Here is a 17,822-nt window from a genome sequence, read left to right as displayed (position 1 = left end):
TCACAACGGTGACAGTGAACACAGTGCTTAGCCCCAATAAGTGATTTCCAGAACCCCAAGGCATAGCCTGTACATCAAAAACCTACAGTATGTGCGTGTACGAATTACTACTGTGAACTATTGCACAGCCCCAGACCTGGTAGGAAGGCCCAACCGGCCACTCGGGGACAAAACCTACCCCACTGATGCCCTGCAGATCCCAGACCAAACAAAGTGAATCCGGTGCCACCAGGTGAGTACTCTAGAGAGCATACACCTATGCCCAAAATGGCCCCTTGTCAATTTCCCCACTACTTCTTTCTGGCTCTGTCCAGATTCTGATACCACCTCTTATTCTTTGGTTGATATTAGCAGTTTCTACTGGTACTATGTTTGCTAACAGATCCATTAGTTTAGGGTTGCCAGCCAATGTCTTTTCAAACTGGAATTGCCCTGTATTTGAACACAAACTACCTTATTGGACTGATAAAGGATTCACTTTGCTCTATATTTCTGGGAAATTAAACACAGAAATTTGTTCAGATGTCCTACACAGCCAAAATGTCACTGGTATGCTTTGAATTACCATATCTGCATCAATATTTTCCCTTTTGAGAAGAAAAAATTGAAAAGCCTTTTCACTTACATGCATCTTTTTTCACTCCTGACAGAAGTTTAGTTTTATAAACTAAAAAGATATTAGTAAATTATGTAGCTCTTGCATTATTTTTTTTCGATTGCCCTTTTTGTTTCATTTATTTTTATATCCAAACTGCTGCTTTTCTTTAGTTTATTGGAGGGCTTTGATCATAAATTCAGGAAAATTTGTGAGTCACCCAGTAAAAGCTGTTTTTAGATTTAAATGAAAACAATATTTTAAGATGCTATACACAGCCTGACCAATGGTCATCCTATCTCTACATTCTGCAAATCATATACATGTGCCTTAAACCGTCCAGTGTTATGCTCTTAAAGGTGATTATTGATTGAATATGATTTGTTTTTGTTCATGTGGAAGATGATATTAAGGTTTGTACGTATGTATTTATGGGTTTTGTAAGTCTTTTGTTCTTGTGAAAAATGTTGCGTAAAATTGTGACATACAATGTGCTAATAGTTCAAGAGGGTCAGGCTGCTTCCTGTGCAGGCTCCACTCTCAGGCTGCATGACATGACGCCTCACCAATAGTTGACTGTGCTGTTGCAGCTAATGGAAATCTGAATAAATTAAATTAAATCAATAACTTAATTTCATCAAATCCAGTGTTAATTTTGACTGCACTATTTTTTATTTAGTCTGCAAGTTTTAGTTTTAGTCCAAAATTAGTCACCAGGGCTATCTCAGTTATAGTCTAGTTTTAGTCAACTAAATGACATTAAGGTTGCAGTCGACTAAAACTGTTAGTCAACTAAATTATACAGGGTAGGAGTTTACACATTACAGATTTAATTGCCATTTATCAACCTGATATGGGATGTTATTAATGTTTGCATTTAGCCACAGATTTAATGTGAGCAATGCCTAAGACCACATGATCATGAGTGTTCTGATTGGATTTAGTCTCATGACAAAATTCAAATTTTGATTAGTTAATGAAGATATCAGATTTTTGCCAAAGTGGATTAGGGCCAATTTTGATAGAGAAAATAATTTTGGGCATATCAAAAATAAAGTCAAAATGTCCAGATTAATGTTGAAATTTGGAGAATAAAGTTGAAATATAATATTGTGATAAAAGTCAAAGTTCTGGTAATGAAGTCAAATCTACAGAAGCTGAACAGGGCCAATTAACCATGTGACAACCAAAATCAGATTGAGACATCTACAAAATGCCATGTATTGATGAATGCATTAAACTATACTAAAATGTGGAGCATTCACTCCCGTCTGTGGTTATTGAGGAGTTACGGAAACAGATTAGGGCCAGTTTTGATGGAGACTGTTGTGGTATATAGTGAATTGGCCCTATAGTCTGCTTTTGTAGATCTTACTTTGATAGCAAACCTTTGACTTTTATCACAATATTGTATTTTGAGTTTATTTTCGAAATTTCTACTTTAATCTGTTTTTTCAACCAATCTCGACATTTTTCAATTTTATTCTTGAAATTTCAACTTTAATCTCAACATTTTGACTTTATTCATAAATTGCCCAAATTATTTTCCCCATCAAAATTGGCCCTAACCCTCATCTGTAGATTTTGATGTAGTTTTCGTTCACTTGTTGTTTTTTTGTTAGTTTTTCCAATTAGTAAAAAAAAAAAAAATGTTGACGAAAACTATGACGAATTTGTTTTTTTAATAAATCCATCCCCATCCGCCCTACAGGGGGCAGTCATTGGTGGGAACGCTGGATACTACACGCAAACACAGCAGAGAAGAAGAAAGTCCTCCCACCCTTCTGTGTGTGCGATGAGCAGAGCGAAGAAGAGCTGGACTACTAACTGTTTATTTGGCATCTGGTGACGGAGTTTATCGGTCATACCATCAATAACCAAGGTTACCTTTAAAACCTGCGATTTTTAACTTATGAACGACAACCTGGTTATCTCCCAAGATAGCCTTTAATCCTACAGGAGTGTAATGGAGGCTGCTTCTCCCTGGTGTTGTTATTTTTTCGTGCTAAGGCAATAGCCGAGTGCAGCTCATACCTTCTTATTTAACTGAAGATATCGCTACATGAATGTAATAATCCCACCACAGAGGGAAGAGTAAAAGTGCGCAGTATGGATCCGAGCCGGATTATCCAGGCTCTGAAAGGAACCATCGACCCCAACCTGAGGATAGCAGCGGAGCATGAACTCAACCAGGTATGCTTTCATAACCACTGCGTTAAAGAACCACAGCCAGTGTGTGCTACTGTGCATGTGTTCTGGGCCTGTGTTATTAATGTAGAGCTAGATCTATGTTTATAGACAGAGTTCAGGCCTGCATCTCATTCTAGAGTGTCACTCAGGCCCAAAACAATAGGAGGATCGTCTGTCAGTGCATCCATCTACTGCTCTGGTCTGAGCTGAACTCATCTATCATTACAATGACTAACTTTCACAGGCTAAACATCTAAAGGAACTGTCATGTCCTGGGAAGATGGCACTGTTTGGGAATGTTGAAAATGTACATATAAGAAATGACAACCAACACTGAGTCATTTTAGTTAATAATTTCAGCAGATGCACCACAGTAAGTCAAAGGCTGCTCTTTATCCACGGTCCCTTAATCAACTGTTGGCGCTCTTTAGCCACGCCCCCTGCACCTCTACATCCTTCACTTTTTGGCTGCTTTGAAATGGTTCATGAGAGCTTTCTCTATTCCAGTGGTTCCCAATCTTTTTGTCCCATGTACCCCCTTTGTCTTTTTGTCAAATCACGTGTACCCCTTCTTCATATCATAATTACCCTCTCAATGATTTCATTTGTGGAACATAGGGTTCTCCTGAACCCCTCACAGTGTCTCCAACATTTGTTCTCTAAAGCTTAATCTCTAAATTCAAAAGATTGGAATTTAAAATATACATTTTTCTTTTTTGAAATATACCATGCAACTTTTATGTGATTACTTCAATAGTCAGTTTATGGTCTCCTTTGTAAAATGTAGTTATTTATTTTTCTCCTATTGTCAGAAGTGTGATAAAATGGCCTCAACATCATAGAAAAATACTATTTCAAAATTAAAATGAATGTTTAAATCTTTCATAGTATCCCCTGCAATGTGCTCCTGTACCCCTTTTTGGGAACCACTGCTCTCTTCTATTGATTACATTTGTCATATTTCCTTAAGGCTGTGTTTTTAAACCTGAACGTGGGTCACCTGAAATTTCTACTAATTGATAAAAAAAAAATGTACTTATTTAAAATATATTTTGAAGATGTTTTAATGAGTATTCTTTCTGAAATTCTACCACCACACGTAATCTCAAACAAATGTGTTCAATAGTTTCACTTTCTCAAATATAAATCTAGTTAAAATAAAAAGGCAGTATACAAATATCTGCGCTCGTGCTCGCGATTATTTGTTGGATGCCACGATTAAATTATCCTGATCGTCTTCTATATTCACGTTTAAAATGTTGGCTCTGCTGCATTTGATGGCACTGTGTGATAGCGTATATATTCATATAGACTAGAGCGTGGTACATTCTAAAATCATGAGTACGTTTTTATTTATTATTTTAGTATTTCTCATTATTCTTATTTAAAGCTTAATTTTGCAGTGAAAAGTGTGCATATTGTTTTTTTTTTAAATTAGTGCAATAAAAATATAATCTAACGTAAAGAATAATTGTGATCAATAATTGTAACAATATTGTTCGAAATAATTTCAATATTTTACATCTTTTTTTTTTTTTACCAAATGATCTACAATTTATTGATCTATGAGACCATCACTTTATCTGAAAAAATATTGCCCCAAGCAGCTTTAATGAGGTAAATCACATTAAGATAAAATAAAAAATAAAAAAAATAAGAAAAAGTAAACAAAAACTTGAAATAAAAATGTAATAACTGCATTTTTAAGTTTAATAAATCATATATCTTATTTGTTATGGGGAAAAAATAAGTCGTGGTTGTGGTATTATGTATCAGTAAGCTTTGTCATCTTTGAGGGGCAGGCGATAAAATCTTATATTATTTTATTATCATTTCTGAGACGTGTAGTCAGGCACAATTCCATGTAGGATAAAACAAATCAAGTCATGGGAAAAAAGGGCTTTTAGAAAAAACCTAATGTGTGTTCTCAATGAATGAATTAGCTCTGTTAATTTTGATCTTTTTACACAATGTTAATGTGTTTAAATGGTTTTGTCTGTGTGTGTTTCAGTCCTACAAGATCATCAACTTTGCCCCCACATTGCTTCAGATTATTGTATCGGAGCAGGTGGAGTTTCCTGTTCGGCAGGCGGGTGAGACATTACACTTTATCTGCTTCATTTGATACATAAATGCTTTTCTTCTCAGTCATCTGCAGTAAGGCTGAACGATTAATTGCATTTGCAATATTATCGCGATATCATAAAACGCGATTTTCTAATCGCAAAGGCTGCAGTTATTTTATTTTATTTTTTTGTCTGTGCATGCTGTAAAAGGTCAACACTACAAGAATTGCAATCTTTTTGAGACAGCAATGCATGTTTTGTTATTGCAATAAAATAAATGAATTTATTTTATAGCATAATTGTGACCATTACCAACCCTCCTTAAAGGGGACATATCATGCTAAATCCACTTTTTTAGCCCTTAAATGCATTTTGTTGTATATTTAGAGTGCTTAGAAGTACAGAAAAAATCAAAATAGTCTCTTCAGGTGCTCCGTAGATATCTTTATATTCTGTTTTGCTCATATTTTTCAATCTGTTTCGATTTTTCTATTCTCTTACGTTTTTTGAACTATTACATCACAGTATTTGCAGCGGAACTGCCAAATTAGTACATCAACTCCAGGTCCAACACTTCGAGCAATCCGCCATTTTTATTTCTCGCTTTTATTTTGTAGTCCAAGCTCAAGGATGCCGAAGTTACGAGAGGATAAGTCAAAATGTTCAGTTGTTGGATGTAGTAACCCACACGCTTCATTACACCGTCTCCCAGCATCAGAACCTTTTTGAAGTGCCTGCTTGAGGTTTATTTTTCATGGAAATGTACCCACATCTGTGGGTAAGATCATTTTTGTGTGCGCGAAGCACTTCAAGGATGACTGCTTCAGCAACCTCCGCCAGTATAAAGAAGGATTTGCCGAAAGACTTTGTCTGATTGAGGGTTCAATTCCTTCTATCTTTGGAGACGACGAACAGAGCACTTCGGTAAGCTGTAAATAACGCTAAAAAGTGTGATGATAAGACGTCCCTGTCATTGTTTTGTTAGCATTAGCAGTTGCACCGTCTTCAGACTTCATATGTTAGCGCTGTGTGCTCGTTTTAGATCCCTGATGATATGGCCTACGTGATTTAATTTAAGTCTAAAGTTTTACATTAGTCATTTCATTTTGCCGTTTTTGTCTTTGAAAAGACTGTATTAAAATGCATTTCGTGACGTTAGCTTGGCGCTAGCGTTAGCTCGGTGCTTGTGTTAGCTCACTTGTTAGGGTTCTGCAGGTTCATCATCTTCATTTTCATCTCGCTCCGCTGGGTCAGACTCTGGCTCGAACATGTAAGGCTGGATGGACAAGTCTTCTGTTGTTGACATTTTGTAAATAACCTCTGAATAAAAAGTTTATGCGCCGCTACATAGCCGTATCTCTTCTATCAAACTACAAAAATGGCCGAACAGGGTGGAGTTGAACCGAGTGTCACCTGAAGAGGGGGCGGGGTATGGAGTGTATTGCATTTAAAGAGACCACACCAAAACAAGTTGCTCTCAGAAGCACATCAGAAAAGGGGTAGAAAAGGGGCCTGTGGAGCTATAATAATGAGGAATTCAGACCCAAGCATTGCAGTTCTGCTTTATATAGACCACGACTGTATGATTTATATGTAAAAAGGAAGGATTTAAAACCATGATATGTCCCCTTTAAGTTAGGGTAAGAAACACTTTTTTAAGGGGAGGTTTTTTTTTTTATATCTGTTTATTTTATTTATTTATAGACTGTCCTGTTAAGTTCAGAGAGTGTTTAAGAAGTGCAGTCCACATGTTTACATGTTTTATGAAACTTGAAGTTAGTTAGATATGTTGAAGAGGTAAAGCCACAGATTTGTTTGCTTTATTGTTGGAACCTGTGCTCTAAAATGTATATTTTATGTTTATTTAAAGTTTAAATAAATCTGAAATTGTTTTTTATGAAACATATTGATTTATTGCTTGTGTTCATTGAAAAATACATGACAAGAGCCCCTTGAAAAATAATTGCATATTAAATCGCAATATTGAGGAACAAAATTGCAGTTAAATTATTTTTCAAAATCGTTCATTCCTAATCTGCAGCCAGGTGGGCTGGCATAAACAAGAGCAGTTATGAGTCCTTTGTAACACAAAGAAAATGGACCACATTACCCATAGTCCTCAGATCCCTACACTGGATTCCTGTGAGTCAAAGATAGATTTCAGAATCCTCCTCCTAGTTTTCAAAGGCTTTAATGGACTCAGACATTAATCTATCTTTAGGGCGTCCAAGTTTCAAATTTAATTTCAGGATTCAGCCATTTCCATATCAGGTCCATATTGCGTTACACTTTTCTGTTTCATCCTGTTTTCTTGTTTAGATTACCTTTTATTTGTGTTTGTCTTTAATATATTCAATCCCTTCATGCAGGTTTTTTTTCTAATGAGGGTTTTTTTCCCCAACATATTTGTCCATGTTTTGCATTTACTTGACAGTATTTCTGCCCTCATTTTGTTTATAGTTATGTTGATTTTTTGTTTAGTATGCCTGTTAAAATGATTATTTCTTTAATAAAATCTGGATTGATATAGTAGATATTGACCTGATTTCCTGCGTGTTTGTAGCGGCCATTTACCTCAAGAATATGGTGAGTCAGTACTGGCAGGATAGAGAACCAGCCGTGGGTGAGATCATCTTTCCCTTCAACATCCATGAGAACGATCGGCAGCAGATCAGAGATCATATCATAGAGGGACTCATCCGCTGTCCAGAATCCATTCGGTAAGACAACACACACACACACACACACACACACACACACACACACACACACACTAAAGCAGGGTCACAGGAATTAAACCATAGCAAAATGAAAATAGAGCAAAAATATATAGCATTTTGTTTATGTAGCTTTGTACCATCAATTTAAATAAATAACAATGAGAGGCAGAAATCTGGGTAACAGTTTTATATAAAAGGCTGATATTACACTGTCATTATTATGACGTGATACCTGTCATTAGCATGAATAAGGTGACATGAAGGCTGTCATTCAGTGTCGTTCGTTACCCTAACCTCACTAGATTCCTTCACCTAACCCAAAAAGGCCAACATAGCTCCAAAGGTGTCATAATTTAGCCAACAACACTTAATGACAGCCTTCTTGACACCTTATTCATGCTAATGACAGCCTTAAAACTTCAAGTAAAGTGTTAACAAAATCTATTCAAATTAAGTTCATTTCTAAGTGTTCATGTCCAGGTTTACTTACTAATCAGATGATTAGAAGAAACTCCACTGATATATTTTATTATGCATGTTGATTGCATTTTATTGTTTTGTGTTTAGATACAAACCACAGCCTACATTGTGTTAAAATACAGCTTTTGGTTTTGGCTTTTTCTAATTGAGAAAGTTCCTTTGTGGTATCTCCTTAAGTTTGCTAGGAAGTTATGTTTAATCAGTAAAGAAAACTGATTTTCTCTTTTCCCTTTGTAATATTCTAAGTTCAAACTGCTAAAAATGTAATTAGGCATTTTTTTTTTTTTTTTTTTTTAATGTTAGCACTTGTTTTGCTGCTTTAAATGTTTTTTCTAACACTGCATGGATCATGAATGGTGCCTATACTGACATGACTTTTACTGTACACAGTGCTCAGTTGACCATGTGTCTCCGAGCCATCATCAAGCACGACTTCCCAGGTCGCTGGACCGCAGTGGTGGACAAGATCAGCATGTACCTGCAGTCTCAGAACAGTGGCGGCTGGTACGGGAGCCTGTTGGCTCTGTACCAGCTGGTCAAAACATACGAGTGAGTTCTTTAGCTCCTGAACTTGATGCTCCTGAAAAAAAAAGGTCAGGAAGCAGTGAAAGTGTCCTGTTGCAGGTACAGGAAGGCAGATGAGAGGGAGCCGTTGCTGGCCGCTATGAAGATCTTTCTGCCAAGAATTCAGCAGCTCATCAGTCAACTCCTGATTGATGCCACCATTTTCTCTGTCCTCATCCAGAAACAGATCCTCAAGATCTTCCATGCGTTAGTCCAGGTGAGTGGACGGAAATAGTCTCCCTCAAGTTAATCCCTGCTATGAGGAGTGTAGTAACAATACAAAAAATGTATGGAAGGCAGCAAATAAAGCAGGATGAAAGATGATTGAGATGCAGAAAAGGATGAGCATTGTTTCCATGTCATCCTACAGTACTCACTGCCTCTTCAGCTCATCAACAACACAGTAATGACTCAGTGGATGGAGATCCTACGCGCCATCATGGATAGAGACGTCCCTGCTGTAAGACACGCACACACACACACACACACACAGACACCTCTGCACGTGCGCACACACATTTTTTATGAAAACCACATAGATTAGCATGAGATGAGTCTCCTTACAGCAAATAGCCTGATGTATTTATGAGCCACACAAATGGAAGTATAATCATCTCTATATTATTCAAAACGGTGTCATCGAGATGTATCAAAGCAGCTGAACTTAATGTCTGGCTGTGAGTGGTCAATTTGTCCTGTCCATCCAGCAGATGCTTTATTGGGATTGGGAAGAGTAGAGTTTCTTCCACTTTTAAAACTGTTTTAAAACTTGCCTGGGGTTCCTCCTTATTGTGTAGTTTATGATAGGTGTTAAATACGGACGCCCTAAAGGGCCATGCTTTCAAGATGGGGATGTAACGATTAATTTTAAGGCAGTTAAAAATCGATTCTTAGGTATCACGGTTCACATCGACACTGTGAAAATTGAATCGCAGTACTTTTTTTAAACAGCAGAGGGCGCTATATATTTATCCTTCTCTTTTCCCGAAGTGTTGGCAGTGGGCGGAATCTGCTACTATTTTTTTTCTGGCCGCCTTCTACTCTTAAACATGTTCATAAATGATTCCTTACCCCTTTAGCACCGAAAGAATATCTGTAATAATATGTGAATATCTGTAAAAGTCGCGTTTTCTATTAGCTCTGTCTGCTAGCACATAGCATCTCTTCTTCACTGCTCGAATATCTGCATGCCAACGGACTACTGGGTTACCAGCACCCTCTGCTGGTCCAAACTAATATCTGACGTAAATACAGTGCAATGACTCGTTTTTTTTTTAAAGTCCAATTGTTAAGGCACAAAATACATTTTCAGTTGCACTTTTAAAAAGAAAAAGAACTACTATGCAGTTTTGCATTGTTTACTATAGAACCAGAATTTAAATTAAATTTAAAGGCTTCTTCTTCATTTGTATTATTCCTTTATTTATTTCATTCAAGATTAATTTTTAGTTATATTGCATTGTTTTGAATAGTTTATCAAGGGATTCTTTTGACAAGGAAAATAGTACAGTATTTTCTAGTTTTTCCCCCCCAAAAAATAAAGGAATATTTTTCAGTCATCATTTGTCTAAAGTTCCATTTTGTAAAATAAATCGTGAGAGAATCGTATTGTGAACCCAGTATCGTGAATCGAATCGCATCGGGAGTTGACATCGTTACATCCCTATTTCATAAATGTTATTTTCTTCGTTTTCCCGTGATAACCATTAAATTTTCTCAAGATAAAGAGATTTTGTTTTGAATCTGATAAAGACAGTGTAGGGCTCATAGATCAATAAATCTAAGAAAAAAAAGGTTGAACTTGCTGCTCAAAAATGAGCTTTTAACTCTACTGTAAACCTTCTCTTATTGATTTTGTTGGAAAATCTTTGCACTTTGCATTGTTGGATGTGTAGTCGGATGCATAGAAGTGTTACTACTTCATTCCTAATTTGATTTTTTGTGTTTCTTCGCCAGACAAGGACAGTTATTGGCTTCACACCATTTTTGTTCTAGTTTGTTCCTTGTGTTTACTGTTATATCACCTCAATTTGTCTAGATTTACATTTTTTTGTGTAAGACCCAAATGAAAACATCCACCATTGTTTTGCCACAACTTTTAATCCATGAGAAGACACTTTGGCAGAGATTTTGTAGGCTAACACAAGAAATCGCAGTAAGAATGAAGTAAAAACACTTCTACAGGACTCCACATCCCACAAAGAAATGCGCAAAACAAATCTGATGATGTGAATAAGAGTGTTTACAGTGGATATCAAACAAACTTTCGAGCAACAATTTTTTACATTTTTTCTGAGCAAATTATCTTTGATTTTTTGATCTATGAGGTCTACATTATGCCTTTATCTGATAAAAAGAAAAAAAGCATTTAAACATACATACATTTACATCAACCTCAAAAACAATCCAACATACATTAAATATTTAAAAATGCACAGTATTATCTGTTAGGAGTCTGACAATATCTCGAAACGGCGATATATCGCAACATTTTTTAATTTAATAATGGTGTCACTGGTAAGAAAGACCCTATTTTTGTTTACAGAAAACACTTTTAGAGATACTTATTCATTTACATTGGTATGTTGACACTTATTTACAGAAATGTTGCACTAAAATAGTGTCAATGTTCATAAGACACTTTTTCAATTTATTGTCTTTCAGAGATATAAAATAAAAATAGTTTTTTTTCACTTAATCTTTTTTTTCTTGTTATGTCATAGATTATTGTAGATTGATTTCTGACCAATATATTGATAATCGCAGTATTGTCATATCGTGAGATAATCGTTATCGTGAGCTTTGTATCGTGTATCGTATCGTGAGGTACCCAGAGATTCCCACTCCTATTACCTGTTGTAATTTATCATGAAACTGCAAAAGAAATATCAGGTTTTTTTCTTGTAGATGTAACTCAATGACTGACATTGTCTGTACTGCTCACTTTGTGAACCGGGTTAGCATTATTAAATGATAAACAATAATTCAGCTGTAATCACATCATTTATAGGTGAATTTAGGACTTATTTGTCCTAAAGCCTTGTCTTGAATATTCTGGAGAGAAAAACACATGAAACAAATGCTTGAGTGTGTCTCTCATTAGTGAGTTTTTGATTCTGACAGTGAAATGTGTTTGTTAGGAGACCCTGGAGGTAGATGAGGACGACCGCCCTGAACTGGCCTGGTGGAAGTGTAAAAAGTGGGCAATGCGTATCATTAACAGACTATTTGAACGGTGAGTTATCATTACATCAGCAGTGCTCAGTCCTAACCCCTGCAGTTAAAGCTGACCAGTTATACTCTTACCTCTAATCTGAACTGCAGATATGGGAGTCCTGGTAACGTGTCAAAGGAGTATTCTGAATTTGCTGAATATTTCCTTAAGACGTATGCTGTGGGCATACAGCAGGTGAGATGACTGACTAAAATCACGTGGCACCTGTTTCTGTTGATACCAGAAAAAAAAGACTTTATTTTGGCATAATCACTTAATGATTTGAACACTTGGTCCAGGTCCTGCTGAAGGTGGTGAACCATCACCAACAGAAGCACTATGTCACTCCTCGTGTCCTGCAGCAGTGCCTCACTTACCTCAACCAGTGCCTGTCGCACTCGCTCACCTGGAAACAGATGAAACCAAACATGCAGGTAGAGGACATGCAAGGAAATCTCATTTTATCTAACTTAGATTGGACCTCCTCATCACTGCTCTTTTGTGACTGAGTCCAGGGCTGTGTTCCAAATGGCATATTCTGTATTATACACTACAAACTCAACAAGGATACTGTATACTGTATACCAGTGGTTCCCAAAATGGGGTACGCGTACCCCTAGGGGTACTTGAACACCTCTCAGGAGGTACACAGATTTGTCAATTTTTTTTTTAACATTATAGATTTTTTTTTACAGGCACACAGACCTTTTTCTTATCCATCAATAATAATTTGTGACACAGCTTTTTAAAATACACCAAAAGGTGAACTTCAAATTCCAAAACAAGCAAAACATCAGCAATAAATGAATAAAAAGGTCTAAATTCAAGGTCAATGTTGGATGAGACACAGGAAAGAGTTTAGATGAGTCGACAGACAAATAATTAATGTATAACATGAGCTAAGGGGTACTTGTGATAAGAAATAAAGGCTAAGGGGTACATGGAGGAATAAAGTTTGGGAAACACTGCTGTATACTATATACTATTAGTTTGATTAGGTTGATGACCTATGATGACTGTTCCAACTGAAGTATACTTCCAAGTTTACCAAGATGCATTTTGAACCTACAACGACAAAAACCTGAAGCACACTGAGTTTATTTGCCACCTTTGAAAGTTCTGAAATCATTTTAAGTGAGAAAGTGACCAAGTAGAATATCATCATGTGCTCATTTGATCCTTAAAACTCTCCTATACACATTTCATTCTGACATTTTGGAGACCCTCAATTGTGCTCCTGACTAAACTTCCTGTTAACTTCAAAATTTTGTTTATTAGGGGATTCCCATTAGCTAGTGCCATGGCAACCAGCTAGTCTTCCTGGAGTCCAAATAGCAAACATGCAACAGAAACCATTTACAAATACAAAATTTGATTAAAATGGCAAAAAAAAAATTGATTAAAATGGCATTACTCACTCACAAAATCATACATATTACAATACATTACATTTGCAAGGATAAAACATAGCTAAACATAGCTAATAATACAAAGCATCTCACAGTATCAAATGGAGTTTTAGATTCTTTTTAAAAGTAAATTTACTGTCAATGCAGCAGAGGCTTGGACGCAGGTTATTCCAAAGTGACAATGACCTGTAAATAAAAGATCTCTTTAAAGCATTGGTTTTTGGGCAAGGTAAAGCAAGCTGCCCATTACTGGAACCTCTAGTGTGGTGTTCATGAACAGTATTACTAAGAACTATATGTGTATGTATAGAAACCGGAGATTTACTGCTCATGACTGACTTGAACAGCATAAGTGTATTAAAAGACAACCTATTGGCAACAGTAAGCCATGAGAGGCAGGCATGCATATGGATCACATTAGATCTTAGTGGGCAACCCAGTACTAACCGTGCTGCCCTGTTCTGGACAACCTGGAGCTTCCTGAGTTCACCACTGACAGCAGATGACCACACCGTAGAGCAATAGTCCAGACGACATAAGACTAAGCTTTGAGCTATTTGACATAAAAGGGGACGAGCCACAAAAGAGCAACATTTCCTCGCAATACCAATTGCTCTTTCCACTTTCAAAACAATATAATTAATGTGGTTACACCAAGACAGAGAGCAGTCCACCATTACGCCAAGCAGTTTAGTACTTTCAACTTGTTGAACTACCAAATTGCACAAGTTTAACTCAAGCTTTGGGCTTGTGGATAACCTGCACCTTGTACCAAGCACCATGCATTTAGTCTTGGAAATGTTGAGAGCAAGTCCATTACATAAAACCCAGTCATGCACAATTTTTAGTTCTCTACTCAAGACCTCGTTTAATACATTGCATGACAGTGCAGAATAATACAATGTCGAATCATCTGCATAGAGAACAGTTTTAGCCACTTTTGTAGCCCAAGATAGATCATTCATAAAGATTGAGAAAAGTAAGGGTCCTAAGCAGCTACCCTGTGGAACTCCACAGTCCAGACCTCTGCTACTGGACAGGCTGCCATTCAAATACACCTTCTGTGATCTGGAGGACAGGTAGCTTTTGATCCACTTTAATGCTGAATAATTAAAACCATAACATTTAAGTTTCTCAACCAGTAAAGAATGGTCAAGAACATCAAAAGCAGCACTAAAATCCAAAATAAGAGCCTTATTTAGAAAAGGTTAAAAACTAATAGTAGACAAGAAGAGATGCTCTTGTTTTGAAAAGAGGATGTTTGACTTCTAGCCTTAAGCCGGTCCCAGGACCATTTTACATTCTGCTCGCAGTGCATCATGTAATGGTTGAGTATGACTAGTGTTCCTACCGTGCATACTTAAAAAATGTCCTGATATAGTATACATCCGGGTATTTGTCGCATACTTAATCTTTTCATACTATCTAATGTGAATGCACTACATACTCATTTTGACATCAGACTCAGCATGAGTAGTACGTATGTATGACATACACAGCCCTGGTCTAAATGCAACCTGGGATTTACAGTATAATCTTTGAACACTTTCTTCCTGGACGTTCTTTATATTAGCACCTGTATGCTCATTTGTCTCTTGCAGGCTATTTGTCACGACGTCGTTTTTCCTTTAATGTGCTACAAAGATGAGGATGAGAGGCTGTGGTTGGAGGACCCCTACGAGTACATTCGCATGAAGTTCAGTGAGTGTTCAGACTGACCTGACTCAGTTCTCCCTCTCCCACTGTTGTTGCACTTCATGCAAAAACCAACTCAGACAATTTGTTTTTTCAAAACATGGCATATTCAGGAAATAGTTTTCTTTTTTCTATTCTTCTCTTGTGTACTAAAGTGGGTCTTTTTTATTTAGGAAAGCAATATAATTTGCACTTCATTATTATAAAATAAAGAAATAAATATTCTTTAACTTTTTAAACTGACAACAAATAATTGATTCATTTTGATTGTTGTCTGAAAAACTTAATAAACATGTCTGGTTAGACATTCACATGATTTAGACGAATTAATAGAAAAGGGTAAAAATGAGATAAATATTGTACACCTCTATCTTACCTCACTTATTACAGACACATTTAAAAGATGTCCAATAATCATCTCCAATCATTATGAAGTGCTTTGAGAGGGTGGTGCTGACCCACATTCGGAGCAGCATACCGGACACACTGGACCCCCTGCAGTATGCCTACCGTCCCAACAGGTCCACCTCGGACACCATTGCTGCTGCCCTTCACTTCTCCCTCTCCCACCTGGAAAATAAAGACTCCTACATCAGGATGCTCTTTATAGACTACAGCTCTGCCTTCAACACGGTCATCCCCCACAAACTCACCCACAAATTGTTTTCCCTTGGACTCCACCCCTCCCTCTGTGACTGGCTCCAGGACTTTCTGACTGGCAGGCCCCAGTCTGTCAGGATTGGGTCCAGGACTTCAGCCAGCCTTATAACGAACATTGGCACTCCTCAGGGTTGTGTCCTCAGCCCCATCCTCTACACCCTCTTCACCCACGACTTTGTCGCCTCCCACAAGGACAACACCATCCTGAAGTTTGCGGACGACACCGCAGTGATAGGACGTATCACTGGCGGAGACGAAGCGGCCTACAGGAGGGAGGTGTCCAGTCTGGTGACGTGGTGCGAGGACAACAACCTCACCCTCAACACGGAAAAGACGAAGGAGCTGATAGTGGACATGAGGAAGGAGAGGCGTCCTCATCAGAGTCGACCTCAGCTGGACCCTCAACACCACACAGCTGGTGAAGAAAGCTCAACAGCGGCTGTACTTCCTGAGGAGGCTGAGGAAATTTGGAATGTCTTCAAAGATCCTCAGCAACTTCTACAGCTGCATTGTTCTGCCCGTCCTGACCAGCTGCATCACCGTGTGGTACGGCAGCACCACTGTCATGGACCGCAAACGCCTGCAGAGAGTGGTGAAGACTGCTACAAAGATCAACAGGACTCCGCTGCCCTCTGACCCCCCCCCCCACACCTCCCGCACCCCTTCCCCACTGAACTTGCACACCACCTGCATTCGCACTTTAGATGCGCCCATGCACAGCTAACACCATGTCTTTTTATTATGAAACAGCTTTGGCACATACCACTGTATATAGCAACTCTACTTTCTGTGTAGTTAATGTATTTGTATTTTATAGCATGCCACTGTTTATTATAGTTATTATAGTTCTTATACCTTTTGATTTTATTCTTTTATTACGTAGGCATTCACTGGCGGTCGGCAAAGTAAGAATTTCATTGTACAGGGAAACGTGTTTCTAACTGCACATGACAATAAACACTTTGAATCTTTGAATCTTGAATCTTGAATTAAGTGCAAGCTTATCATGTTTTGAAATGTATGCTGATCCCATGTTTCTTGGTTTTTAAATAATGAATCGTCAACAATATTATTAGAAAAATAATAAATTACTAAACCAAACAAATAAAATGTGCTTCACATTGTTTTGGCCAAACATAGGTTTATTATGGCATCAGCATTATGTACTGATGTGCTGGATACTTTTTCCTGCTGCTATTAGTTATTGTTCAATCTGTCCCTAAGAATTTAAGAACAAAAATGCAGAAATGTTTTTGCATGAGTCCTAAAGTTGCTGCCCTTTCTTGCTGCTGTTTTAAAGAGATGAAAAATGTTGTCAGTGATTTCCATGTGTTTTACACTATGAGGACTAGTTTTTGTGTATGTCTGCTGCAGGTCTCTATGACGACCACGCCCTTCCAGCCACTGCTGCCCAGAGCCTGTTGTGTAAAGCTGCACGCAAGAGGAAGGAGGTGAGGACTCTGATCTTTTATCTTTCCCAGTGAAATGAACTGATCAACAATTATATTAGAAGAGCTTTTACTGAATCACTCAACTTGGAAAACTTCAGAACAGCTTAATTTATTCCAGAATAACTTGGCAGACTTTTTATGTCACTGCTCATCTTGTGCTCTTTAGATTGGTCCATAACAGACATATACTGTATATGTTATATATGTGTGCCAGTAATAATCCAGGCCAGGCACTCAAAGTCTTTGTTTTTTTTGCTTTAACTCTTTCTTCTTCTTTTTTTGGCGTCATTTGATCAAAAATCCATACCAACCCTGGATCATATTGTAATTCAAAGTGTTCTAAGAGGACATTGGACCTCTGCTTCTTTTGTTGGCTCTGCATTCAAGCTTCAGAAATCAAGGAGCGTGATGCTCTTTTTGGGCCTTTTTACAAACCAAGTGGTCCATGAGATGTTTTGGGAGTTACTATTGGCTGCTTGATAAAAGTTGATGTGCGTTCACGTCCTATCAGTTACCAACAGTTACACGGCAAAGCAAGCAAAAGAAGGACGACGTGCAAAAGCAAAAGTCTAGGCTATGTTCACACTGCAGGCAGAATTGGCCCAAATCTGATTTTGTCAAGTGACAAGGTTGGATTTTTTATAAGCAGTGTGAATACTCAAATCTGGCCCATATTTGCATTTTTCAAATTAGATTCAGACCACTTTCATATGTGGTCCTAAATCAGATACAGATTTTTTTCAATGCAACCTCAGTGTGAACGGCCAAGACAGATTTG

At 37.5% G+C, this 17,822-nt stretch overlaps 2 protein-coding genes across 3 annotated transcripts in view; one reads left to right on the top strand and one right to left on the bottom strand.

Annotated features, from left to right (window-relative positions):
• Positions 1–2,354: 2,354 nt before the first annotated feature.
• Positions 2,355–17,822, top strand: part of ipo8 (importin 8) — a 30,599-nt gene continuing 15,131 nt past the window's right edge. For both annotated transcript variants that reach the window (XM_028449824.1, XM_028449823.1), the window contains exons 1-11: positions 2,355–2,788; positions 4,797–4,878; positions 7,415–7,571; positions 8,442–8,600; positions 8,676–8,832; positions 8,986–9,075; positions 11,756–11,850; positions 11,940–12,024; positions 12,129–12,263; positions 14,840–14,939; positions 16,968–17,044. In XM_028449824.1, coding sequence (XP_028305625.1) covers positions 2,705–2,788; positions 4,797–4,878; positions 7,415–7,571; positions 8,442–8,600; positions 8,676–8,832; positions 8,986–9,075; positions 11,756–11,850; positions 11,940–12,024; positions 12,129–12,263; positions 14,840–14,939; positions 16,968–17,044 — 1,221 coding nt within the window. In that variant the 5' untranslated portion in view covers positions 2,355–2,704. The remainder of the gene's footprint in view (positions 2,789–4,796; positions 4,879–7,414; positions 7,572–8,441; positions 8,601–8,675; positions 8,833–8,985; positions 9,076–11,755; positions 11,851–11,939; positions 12,025–12,128; positions 12,264–14,839; positions 14,940–16,967; positions 17,045–17,822) is intronic.
• LOC114465064 (uncharacterized) overlaps positions 9,097–17,822 on the bottom strand; it is a 31,628-nt gene continuing 22,902 nt past the window's right edge. The window contains exon 2 of the transcript XR_003674277.1: positions 9,097–9,112. The gene's annotated coding sequence lies outside the window, so the exon portion shown is untranslated. The remainder of the gene's footprint in view (positions 9,113–17,822) is intronic.

The sequence above is a fragment of the Gouania willdenowi genome, chromosome 6 (genome assembly GCF_900634775.1).
Source record: "Gouania willdenowi chromosome 6, fGouWil2.1, whole genome shotgun sequence".
NCBI lineage: Eukaryota > Metazoa > Chordata > Actinopteri > Blenniiformes > Gobiesocidae > Gouania > Gouania willdenowi.
This window is presented reverse-complemented; position numbering and strand designations above follow the sequence as displayed.